The sequence below is a fragment of the Phalacrocorax carbo genome, chromosome 2 (assembly GCF_963921805.1).
Source record: "Phalacrocorax carbo chromosome 2, bPhaCar2.1, whole genome shotgun sequence".
Lineage (NCBI taxonomy): Eukaryota > Metazoa > Chordata > Aves > Suliformes > Phalacrocoracidae > Phalacrocorax > Phalacrocorax carbo.
The window spans coordinates 150,471,406-150,484,187 of record NC_087514.1 but is presented as its reverse complement, the minus strand read 5'-3'; the positions used below and the strand labels follow the sequence as shown (position 1 = coordinate 150,484,187).

The 12,782-nt window shown below is 36.4% G+C and overlaps 1 protein-coding gene across 7 annotated transcripts in view; it reads right to left on the bottom strand.

The window, feature by feature from the left end:
• Positions 1 to 12,782, bottom strand: part of WAC (WW domain containing adaptor with coiled-coil) — a 59,904-nt gene that overhangs the window by 18,869 nt on the left and 28,253 nt on the right. For 4 of the 7 annotated variants that reach the window (XM_064444871.1, XM_064444872.1, XM_064444873.1 and 1 more), the window contains 4 exons: positions 12,279 to 12,587; positions 11,037 to 11,090; positions 3,127 to 3,372; positions 879 to 1,001 (listed from right to left, as the gene is read on the bottom strand). In XM_064444871.1, the coding sequence (XP_064300941.1) occupies positions 879 to 1,001; positions 3,127 to 3,372; positions 11,037 to 11,090; positions 12,279 to 12,587 (732 nt within the window). The remainder of the gene's footprint in view (positions 1 to 878; positions 1,002 to 3,126; positions 3,373 to 11,036; positions 11,091 to 12,278; positions 12,588 to 12,782) is intronic. The other 3 variants (XM_064444874.1, XM_064444877.1, XM_064444875.1) reach the window with 1 other exon arrangement.

Genomic DNA, 12,782 nt, shown 5'->3' with positions numbered 1-12,782 from the left:
ATCAAATGTTCAACAACAGTCCTAACTACAGAACTGTATTTTCCCCAAACCCTCCACTTCTAAAACTTGAGGAGGGGGGGAAAGAAGAAGCTATCATGCAATGCTTTTTACACATGAAGAGACTAATTCAGTTTCATTTGTCACTCCTATTTTAGAGTGCTTAACTCAATTTAACTGGAAGAATTCATGAACAGTTTATCTAGAAACCTATTCCCCCATTCTAGGAATCTACCAACAGTCCCCTGCCCATGTTTTAACTACTGGTTAAAAATTAGCATTAGCATAATACTGCTTACCTCCTCAATAAACTAGAACAATAAATGCAGTCCTGTTAAGTTTTTAGCTTTATTAAGTTACAAACTAGAACGTATCGAAGATACCTGCAGGAATATCTTGCCTGGAAGTTGAAAAATACTATTTACCGAAAACTACCAAAAAGCCCCAGCAGATAGAATGAACTTTTTAAAAGAATTTAAGGCCTCCCCCAAGAGTCACAGTTGCACAATATTTCAAAAAAGGGATATTCAACTAGGAAGAGTTATGATTTATATTGAGCATTAAGTAATGTCTAATTAAGGTTCAGAATAAATTGAGAGGGTCTTGCACATATTTCACATTACTTATATAGAGTTAGTTAACATACAAAGAAAATCCCAAAAGGTGAGACAGAGAAGCACATTTACTGAGTTGTGTGTCAGCTTCCTGCTCCCCAAGTAACAATTTCTTATCCTATCTTTGGAAAAAGAAGTCATTCAACATCCTCCACACCAGATGGCCAAAGATATGACAAGAGGCGACTTCTGCAAGTTTCAGTTGTATCAGCTTTCATAAAATGCAATATAACAATTTTACATAAGTGAAAAGATGACTCTGAATACCTTGCGTAGACAGTTGTGCAGCTTGAGAAATTAGGGAAGTGATATTGAAAGCAGATGGTCCAGCAGTAAGAATTTTATGGAGTATAGACTGCAGAGAGGCTTGTGTCACAGCTGCTGTTAGAACTAAAAACAAACAGTGTTTTACTGGCAATTCTAGAACATCGCTTTAAAATGTTCAAACTGGCTAAATACATTTAAGCTGCATTTTCTTTCTGATTTTGCTCCCATATCCACAACAGACCAAAGAGCCAACTGAACTATTTTTGAATTCAATACATGAATGCTTGGCATGTCTTACCAAGTCCTTTATTTAGTAGTTTTATCTTTGAGACACACGCTAAAAAAATTTTTAGAAAATAACTTTAACGCTTCGGCTTGACCTTATGGATCAATAATATAATTGCACACATAAAAAGAACATTTGTTCAATTTGGTTCTTTTTAGTATGCAGAATGTGTAGGGGTTTTTTTTAAACTACAATAAATTTTAAAAAAAAGGGCAAAAAAGGAGTATCACTTGAACTCACTAAAAGAGATGGGAAGGGCGGGTGGAAAGAATGCCTGTTCAAGGAAAAAGAAAAGATCTTTCAAGTTGAAAATCCAGACACTAGGTTAAAAAAAACAGAAAACACGAAAACCAACAAACCAAAACCCAACAACCACCAAATATAGCTTATTTGTTCTGGCTTTAGCTGTCCTGTCCATTGCGTGTGTCCCCTCGCCCCTCACAGTAAAAAATTAATAATTTTCAGTCAACTGTTTTAAAACTGCACTACAAAGGAAGAACATCTTACAGTATGAGCCATTGAGACCCAGCTTCTGAACTAATCTTTTCAAAAAGGTCTACAGGCTCTGTGGGATGCTTCCTGAACATACAGCACCCATGCACAAGGGTGAAAAAACTGACTCGCCAGCACTAACACAAAATAACTGCATCATGTGCACAGTAAGGGCAGTCCTGCTGTGCCATGTGAAGTCACTCTGCCCACGTGGACCTGCCAGCCAGGCCCCCATGCTGTCAGAACAATACTAAATACTCTTGTTCCAAGACAGACACAGCTATTACTCAGACATGGCAAGAGAAAATGACTGGGAACTTAAATTGGCAGCTTTCTAATACAATACAATTGGAGTCTTGATTGGACCTTTCATTTTTTAGCACAACCAGCCACGATACTCCTACGTTTTTAGTCCAACTCAGTGCACTACCATTTTAAAAGCTTCTCCCTGCACAGGAGAAAAAAAGTAACCAACTCACCTATTAGTACTGAATGAAGCCATAATATTTGCTGATTAAAAGGAAGGCAATTGACAGCTTTTCCTTACAAATAATCGTAATATACATAGTAGTAAAGCATTTTACTATTTGACTTTCATGGTTTGCACTTCTAAGAAGTCAAACATAATTAACTCTGGGCACTACATGTAAATGTTTTGCTTCCTATTTAAATTGGTGATCAGTGTACAAGAAGTTCAAAGAAGCAAACAAATATCCCACACCACTTTCTTCATCAGTAACCTGCCACATGCAGACACCACATTAGATAAAAATGCATTCAAAAATGAATCAACTCTATCTGTTCTTGCAGCGAAAGGCACTATAGCTAGTTCTATTGTTTCTTCCAATAAACTAGGCCAATGCGACAAAATTCTAAGGGATACACAGATTACCTACACAAAATTTAGCTTCCTAGCCAAATTACTGACATGCTATCTTTATTCAGAGAGGCTAATGTGTTCTGTTAAAGAAAAAAAGTTGATAGGCAACAAGATTTAAGAACCCCTAGAAGTTTCAGTATTTGCAAACACCTATTATTAGCATGGAGAACAAAATACAGAAAACAAAAAACATTGCGTGAAACAATATAACAAAAAGCCCTAAATTTTGTGCACCAGATGAATGCTGATACAGCAATTAAGTCACCAAACTCAATTAGACCATTAACATACATCAGCATTTCTTAGCCTACCGACCTTAAATATTACTTGGCTAATTTAAAAAGTTTTAACAGAAAAAAAAAACAAAACAAAACAAAAAAACAAACACACCAAAACAAAAAAAACCCACACAAAACAAAAAACAACCCAAAAAACCAAAACAACGAAACAAAAACAATCACCACTTTATCTAGGGTTTCATTTTTTCAACCTTTCATTTAAAGCAAGGCTTGCATTTACTACAGCTTAGTGTCCAATAATATACCAATGTGTGTAAATAAGAGATTACATCAACTTTAAAGAATCCTTACCTTCATTGATTTTGGATATATCTACGCTAGAATTATTAAGCTGCAAGGTGGCTTGCAGAGCAGGCAGCAGCTGTCGAAGGAGATTTGGGTCCTGAAGTAACGGAGGAATTGGTGATTGTGGGACAGGCGAGACAGGAACTGTAGGAGCAGATGAAGCAGGCGCAGAAGTTGGATTCAGTCCAGAAGCAGAAGATGTAGAAGGAGTTGTGCAAGAATGGGATACAGACTTGTCCACAGATGCAGACTCTGAACAGAAGAGACAGTAATTTTCATTTTCCCCAATATAACCTGACAAATTTCACTAGTACAATATTCGTATTAAGATCAAATGATTAACTATTGTTACAAGAAAAATAATCAATGTAACAAAAGTCAAAGATCTTTTTTATCTAGTGTAATTTAGGCTGTTGAACCTAACGTTTTTTAGGAACACACACAAAAAAATCTCTCCACTTCAAGGTATTGGACTGAAACCTGCCAGTATTACAAACGGGAATTTTCTTCCCCTAATTGTTTTGGAAAACATGGGCCAAAAATTCCTTAGAGATTTGTTTCTTTTACTGCGCATATGCTCATATTCTACATTTTTAACCCATGATTCCAATCTCCCTTTGGAAAATATACTATGAACATAAACCTTATAGTCCATGGACTTTACAGGTTGGCTAATATGTCAAATTTGAGGGGAGGGTATAAACCATACTTCATTTATTCAGAGACCAGACTGCAAGAAGCTACAAAATAAAGACCAAGTCTATTATATGCAATCCAACTACATTGCTCAGGATTCAGACAGGCTAATGAGCTGTACTAGAAACAGTAAAACAAGAGCCATTAACATCCCCACAGGAGAATGGAAAATCATCTAAAAATATATCTGCCCATAATTAATTTCAAACTTCTCCTGAAGCATCAAGACCTATATCCTTTATTTTATTAATCTAATTTTTTTGCAAATATCAACACTTATTATCCTCAGAATTGCTTAGTACTTAACATCAATTATACTGTATGGCAATTTGTTCTAATTAATCTGAGTTATTTAATTCATTTTAAATTTGACTGCCGGTTAACATTAAAGTTTCTACTCCATTCCAGTACCATGAGAAATTCCTGTACTGAAAGTATTTTAACTTGCTATAGGTTTACTATCAGTTACTTCAAATATCCTTCCTTTAAGAAGCCTGGACCACTAGATTTCAATTTTAGCTTCCCCTTCTCTCAATCCCAAAAACCCAGGAGAGATGTCTGTCCCCAAATTCAGTCAAGACTAATGCCTCTATAGCATTCAACAGGTTGGATGAGGATTGGAAAGATGGATATGGATCCAAGATCTCACCCAGGATGCTTGCCCATAATACTGAACACCTCGGTTTAAAACCCACCTCACACAGGCAGAGAATGTCAAAAGCTGGATATTCCACATTTCAGGCAAAAATACAAATGAAAGCTAAAATGACTGGCTGGGAAACTCTTTAAAGGTATGTTTGATTTTTTTTTTTCTTTGGCGAGATGGTCACGGTAAGAGGTGGCTGACTTTTAGTACAGAAGAAAAATGAAAAGCTTTTGTTTTACTATGTAAGAATAAAGTGTTATAAAATTTCTAAAAGCTTTTGTTTTCTGACGGCCTTAATTGCAACTTGTGAGACTAATTTAGAGAAGAACCCTATAAAAAATAAAAAAATTCCTGAAGTGACTATCAATATGTAAATCAAAGGAGCTCAGAAATCTCAGTAAAAAGAAAGGGGACTTCTGCTTCCATGCAGTTACAGCAGAAATAGTTCATAACAGGTCACAAATACTCTAAAAAAACCTTTTCCAGTCAAGTAGCTGATAAATCTAAACCAGAAAAAAAAACCACTGAAGAATCCAAATTTGACAGCTTGCAAGGATGCAACAGCCAGGGTACACAGACATATTTCAATGTTTCAGGAAAACTTCTAAAAAAAAGAGGCAGCCTTATCTAGTCACAAGCTCCTCCAGGATGGCTTTCAATATATCTGCAACAGGACCTGGTCATTTGGCCAGGAGCTTTCGTAAGACGGCCTTACAGAGGGACAAGAATTGTTACAAAGACTGAAGAGGGCAAAAAAGCAGTTACAAAATTTTTATATGGTTTTCAGTAATGCATGACTAGGACAGCTGATTAAGTATTAGCCCCCCCCTTAAAACAGTAAGTCATTAGTAAAAGTCTCTGTTATACAAGTATTACATACAAAATCTTACATTATGGCGTTCAGAGTAAACTTACTAAGAAAACTGCAAGTCAAGACATATCAAGCAAACAAGAATCTTATCCTACTAAACAAAAACATGTAAAGTTGAAATTGAGTTTGGATCTGTCACAGTCCAAATACGGACAACAAGACACACTGGCAGACAAAAGCAAGGGAATTAAGCACAATGGGGCATGTTAGTAGTTATATGTACAAGTCTCCTACCCTACAGTTTTGAGAACCTTACCAAAAAACCAAAACAGATCCAAACAAAACAGGAAAAAAAATATACTAAGCAACTGCCAGCACTAATTTCAAAACATGTTTTATGTAGTTAGGCTTGTCTTCACAGTTAGATTGTTATTTTAAGTAAAGAAGCATCAAACTACTATATTATTAATTCGCAGAAGCAATACCTGAACTTCAAACCACACCACCATACCAAACAGCTGAAAGTATTTTTCACCCATGCTGCAGTTTTGAACACAAAATAAAGTGAATCAAAAGCAAACTCAAGCTAACAGTGAAGACAAACCTCAAGACCAGTTCTGGGTATTTACTCATTCCTTGAATAAAAGGACTCAAAATATGTAATACAAAACCACTGAATTCCAAGAGGTCTGTAAAAGTACTTCAGTTTGGGTGAGCTTCTCTGTTACAAAAATGCAAACTGAATTACATCAAAACAACGCAGTCCAGTTAATTTTTTTAGACAATATGAAAACGCTATTCTGTAGCTGTATTATTGCAGGTATTTTAATTGTGTGTTAAAATATATCTATGAAAGATATTTTTTGTACAATCACCCAGACTAGACCCCTAGAGAAAATGATGTGAAAAAATGACGGTATCGAACGCTAACATTCCAATCTTTTGAGATGGTTAACATTACAGAACCAACATGAAAAAATACATCTTTATGACTGATCATCCACTTTTGTATAATATACTTACAAAGGTTTAAAACAGATTTAATTTATGATGCTATATGGAACTTGTGAGTTTCACCTTTGAAGTTAGCACAGCTAGTCAAAACTCTTCTTTTACACAAAAATCCTCAGATATCACTTACTGGGGTGTGTATGTTTCCCCTGCTTTTTCCACAAATAGAAGCAGAAACTTCTCCCTCCCTCTTTTTCCTCCGTAATTCCCCTTTTCTGATCTGCTTTGAGACTGTTCCGTTGTGTGTTTTGCCACAAGGTTAAATTTACTTTTCATCATTTAAACACTGTTTCCCACTTTATAAAACATTTACTAGGATTTAAAAAAAAATATTTATACAGTCCTGTAATTCTTAAATGCATTTGAAGCTTCAACCATCAATGAAACACAGTCAAAATGAACACAGTATACAGAGAAATGTTAAATATCTTTAAAAATCTAAGTCCTTTAGTTTTACAACTCTGATACACAGGTGTAGAGACCAGTGCCAACGTAAGTTCAGGTTCATTAACAATCCAGCTACCATATTATTGCAAAATAAGGCTTTTGATTACACAGCAGTCATTCATAAACCTAATCTGAACCATTAATATATCAGACTAATTTTGAACCTACAACAGAAAACGCAAATTTGGCCTGTGTCTCATACAAAAAATATTCTTAAAGAAAAGATGAACTAAGCTGCAAGGCCTGCAGAAGCCTTAGGCTATGACTGAAGTTGCCTGCTATTGGACAGGGCAACTCTGCAGCCTCTTCATTGTCAACACCAATTTCCGTACAAATGCTATGCAAATGACCCTCAACCTCACATCAAATTTCAGCTACTATCATGAAAGTCTCAAGTTTCTATTCATAACCTACTCTGCTGGAGTGTGACCTGCGATCACATCTTTTGGGCAAAAAGAAGTCCGAGTTACCAGGCAGTATTCTCTATGACAAGAACCTGTATGACAAAGGTGCATCTTTGTTGTCGGTTTCCCAAAGAGGTATCTGAACTGGAGGCTATTGCTTGCCCCAGGAACATCATGTCAAGTCAGAATGGAAACATCACACTGCGTATTTCCAAGCAGTGCAGATTTTTTTAATAAAAAGGCCAAGTAACCTTTTCAGAAAAAATACCACAGTTCATGTTCAGCAGTTGTGCTACAATGTTCTTCAATTAAAACCTAGATACAAGAAGGCAAAAGCTTAGCTTCTCGGAGTTTGAGGCAGTATCTTAAAAGGCTGCTGAACCTTGCTGTTACTAGTCTCTGCTCCTCATGACATGAGCTTTGCTCCTAAACAAACAGCTGATCCGCTAGTAAATCTCATTCTGAAAGGCAATTCTCAGCTTAGTATGTCACAGTTAAAGTTATTCAGACTAGGTTTCATGCAGGGGGGTGAAAAATTAAATCTTTTGACTGTTCAGCTACTCTAGTTCAAGGAGCTCTCGACACCAACACTCCCGCTCCTCTGTCGTGCTTCAGTCACCCCGTTCTACCTGCTGGAGTCGTTTAAGTACCTGTTCCTAGTACTTGCTCACTCCCTTCTCTCCCACGGTGTGCTGTTATTCAGACATGTTAGTGTGACAGAGGACTGAGTAGGGAAGAAAAAACCAAAAAGCAGAAACACATTTTTTGTGCAATAACCTCCTTCACAGTCCTCCTGACAACTAACACACTAGTACTCTCTATACAAAGAGTAGCTTTAAAAAATTGCTATATATAGCTTGCTCTTATCTGCTGCGTATATGGACAAATTATTTATTTCAGAGATTTTAATGACATGGAATGTCATTAAATAATAAGTGGGTAATAATAAGTGGGTAATACCCACTTATTGTTGACTAGATAATTCCCAAATCATCAGTGTGACCCCCTTGACTGTTCCAATAACTTTTACTACTGATGTTTTTGTTTTTAATGGCATAAAAAAAATCACAATGCATCAAATTCAACACTACAATATTACTCAATCACTCTATTGGGAGCTTGAGTTGTATCTTTGCTCTGCTAGCAACAGTCATGCACATGTGCTCTCACAGCATGCTCTCTGTGGGAGGAAAACTGCATTACAAAATTTTCAGAATTCAGTGCCTTATTGCCCCATAAACCTCACCTCTGCTATACTGATTAAACAATCACCACCTAGAATGTCTAATTAAACTGCTTGGTTTACTACTAATGATTAAGAATCATAACACATTCATCTGTGCTGAAGTACCTTAACTGTATAGTCCACCAGGTAGGTTCTCTGAGCAGTGACAGTCACATATAGCTTTTTAACGTAGTTCAGTTCTGATCTATTAAGGACCTTAAGCCACACCAAAAAATATAAATATTTAAAAGCAATGCATTTTGTATACGCATTTGGCCAAATGAAACTATGGCAGCAACAGTAACTGGGTTCTCAAATATGCTCAAATCCTCTAAAATACAAAAAAAAATTTCCTTATTTTTCACATTTGGATTACTACAATATTAAAACTGAATTTTCATATTTTGTCTCTGCTGCCAAAATAAACGTAACAGCAATGCTCAGCAAGCAAGTATAAAGTACAGGAAGAAACCTCTAACAGTCTCACTAGTGTAATTTTTTTCTAACCACTCTATTAATTGAGTAATACACTTAAAACTGCAAAACTCAGCCGAAGAAGATGCAACGATACCAGGGGCAATGTTAATAACTGACTGCTAAAGACTAGCAAGTGTTACAAGTAAGAAAACCACAGGGGCGAGAAAAGGATAAGGAGGAAGCTCGGCTGTCACTGACCAATCACTTCAGTCTGTCAGTATCAGGGTCACAACACACCCAGCATTGCAGTGGCCAGCTTGCCAAGTTCTCTCAGAAAAATTTCAGAGTATTGCTGCACTAGAAACAGAAGTGCTGCCTGATAGGACTTGGAGGAAAGGTGTGAGAAGTATCTTACAGACAGACACACTGTTAAGATACAGACAATACAACATTTGATTCAGTAACTAAATTAGAAATAGGAAAATGTGATGTGCCCTACGGATAAAGCAGCCAAAAAGTAGGAAAAGCAACCCCACACTTTACCTGCATAAAGCACTCACAGTGAGCACAAACAGAAGCAGCAGATTCTGACTGGAACATTCAAACCCAAGGGTAGAGGTCAAATAGTTCCCCAGGAACTCTCCACTACTGCCAGCCATTGAGGGCAGAGGACTACCGCTAACAGCTGAGCTATAGTTCAGCCAGGGATTTTATTCAATCTCCTTGTGGGACTACAACATACCCCTGCAGCAAAAGAGATTGAGCTGAAAAAAGTGTTGTTGTTGGTTTTTGTGGTTTTCTGTTGTTTTGTTTTTCACAACTATTAACTGCATTTAAAAATACACGCTAAGAACAGAACTATTAAAACAGTGGTACATATATGCTGGCATAAGGCTGCCAGCAACACATTGACAAAAAGCAAGAATTCATTTAGGCAAGGACTATTGCACATACTATTCAGTCATTTGGACCAAGCTATTTTTATAAGCAAAAAATACAGCTTTACCTCCTTTAGAAAGGGAGAGGGATGGCACAGCTAGCAAACAGAAAAAGATCAAAGTCCATTTGCTTTATTAATGTAAAAATAACCCCCTCAAACTATTTTCCAATTTTACAAAGATACTTTTAGAAGATTGTGTGTCTCAGGACATTTTCTTTTTTTCATTTTGTGTAACAGCTACAAACTAACACTTTTAAACACTGCGTACCTATAGTACTACAGGTTCACTGTCACCTGTGGGAAAATGAGTAACAGAAGCAAACTATCCAAAACCACCCCTATGTACAGCACTGCTTCCCTCCCTTCTTTCAAATGTAGATGCATAAAATGCTACAGAAATTATACTGGTCAAATTTCTTTAAAAAACCAAAAGGTCCAACATGCCCAAAACCAGAAAAAAAGCAAGAATAATCATTTTAAATGATCTCTTATCATAATATAAGCTGCACTGAGTTTTTTGTTTCTGTAAGAGGGGTATTCAAGCAACATGTGAAAACTCACATTTTCTAGAATAAGTCTCTCAAACCTAACATTCATCTAACTTAGTTCTTCAATTACTTACTAATTTTCTGTAATCCACCCTGTCTGAAGCTCAGAGAGTATTATATTTGCGCACAACAAAGTGTGCCATGAAACACTTATATCAATGAAGCAAGAGTATAACAGAGAATCTATACATTTAACTCATATAAACTTAAAACTCCTACATAGGAATACAGAAATCAAGGGATTATTTAATATGGAACCATCCACAGTAACACCGATTGTAAAGAAAGATTTATAGTGTCAAGACCGCCCTTTGCGATCATTTTTGCTATCCATACTCAACTGTATGTTCTCAAATTAATGTTATATTTAAGAAATACTAGGACTCCCTGCCAACATTTGTAGCCATTGTCAGTGGGAAATTCCTCCTACTGCAGTAAGATTCAGTTGCTCAATTTAAGTGGAAGCAACCAATACAAGTATGCAGTAAAGCAGGGAAAGAATATATCCAGTTTGAAGTCTGATCACACACCAAACAGGAATCAAGTACATGCCAGAACTGAGTAAGAGTTCAGGGTTTTCTTTAAGTATATTTTAAAGATAGTAATGAAAATAAGAGAGAATACGCTAAAGGAGATAACACTTGACGTGGATGTTTTGCACTGTTTTGTTTAAAAGTGCATCAAGCTGCAGTCAAAACAGAGACTGAACAGAAGCAGGTAATTACGCTATTCAGTACAAGAACCATGTGTAAGTAAACTAGTACGCCTTACTTCTTGCTTTACTGTGTTGAACACAAAAAGGCTCGCTGAAAGTCTTCTGTTCCTCTGTAGTTTAGAGTCAACGTTCGTGTACCAGGCCATGTAAAAATTGCAAGAAAAACATACAAAATTTCTTTACATGCACAATTTTCTTATGTTGCAGTATTTCCCAGTGTATGGTATTGTTTTGATACTTTGGATGGCCAAGTGCACTTATCTCTGTGTAAAAGACGGAATTCTTTAATAAAGAAAAATGGAAGGCAGTAAAGCAAATGCAGAGTAAAAGACCAGTGTCAGATCCGAGTCTTTTTGGTCTTTTCAGCATTGCACAATTCTTCTGCAACTAGACAGACTTGCAAATATCAACAGGGCAGCAAGCCATCTCTCAAAAACTAATTCAGTGTAATACTAATTAAGCAATATTTTAAATTAAAGCCAGACATTTATTAAAAATTATGTTTCTCCCTCCCACAGACCCCAAAATAGAATTTGCTTATACAGTGCTACTTCTTCAGGACTATACCAAAGTATCATGCTATCACCAATAACACACATCTCCATTCTCACAATCTTCTTGAGCTCTTCTTCCCTAATGACAAAGTAAATCCCATTAAAATATAGACTTTTTGAAGAGTCACAAACACCACACAGTAAAGTCCTTCGCTTGATGACTCTGAATGTTTCTGGTACATATTATACAGAAATACAAACTTTCAGCAGCTTTAGAACTTAAGATCCAGTGTATCACAAGACACAGATCGGAACAAAAGAGTAGCTGTTACAGACATGTAGAAAACTGTTGCTTTCTCTAAGAATTGCACTTGCATTTACTGAAAAGTTTGACACTGGCATTCCAAACAGTAACAGCAGTTCATAAAATATAATGGTCCAAAATTACTTTCAAGTGGTGTAACTACACTATGTTAGGAACTCGAATAATGGCAAAGATCCAAAATACCATGAGAGAGGACAAAAATTAAACTACGTCCTACTAAAATGTGTCTTTTAAATTATCATTTGGAATTTACAGAATAAGCCAGTAAACAGCAAATATTGCAGTGTCAATTTGAAGCTGTGCAAGATATAGCAAACATGGTTTAAGGGGAAATAAACACATCAAAACAGTAATCCGGTTCTAAGCACACACAATCAACAGGAAAAATATCTTTGAATTCTAGAACTAACATACTTTGAACAAGCAACGCAAATACAATGCATCATCTTAAATACTAGAAGGAATTTCATTAGACGTACCTTTTCTCTCCGTTTTCTGTGCAGGGATGGAAGATGTGGGTGTAGGCAGTTTTGATAAAGTAGATGCTCCATTAGCATCAAAGGATTTCTTTGGCTGGTGATCAGATTGTAGAGAAAATGGACTAGGAGGAACAGTGCTTGGGGTAGCAGTTGGATGAACCACTGGTTTGATGGGATGCTGTACTGGAGTAGAACTACTGTGAGTCTCTGCTCTTGGCAGTCTGTAGTCTCTGTCATTGTGCCTGCTTGTTTGAGATAAAATATTCTGTGGGAGCATACTGCTGGCGTCACCGGAATGCTTGTCTTCCACTTTTTTCAGGATTCCCCAAGTAATGTTGCAATAAGAAAAAAAAATTAAATTAGAAACTTGTCTAAGATTGCAATGACTTTGATTAATACAGCTGCACATCAACAACTAGAGCTGATTGAACTTCTTACGATTAAAAAAGCCTCAAGTAGATCAGCATCAAAAAAGGCAAAATTTAATTTTACTCACTGACAAAA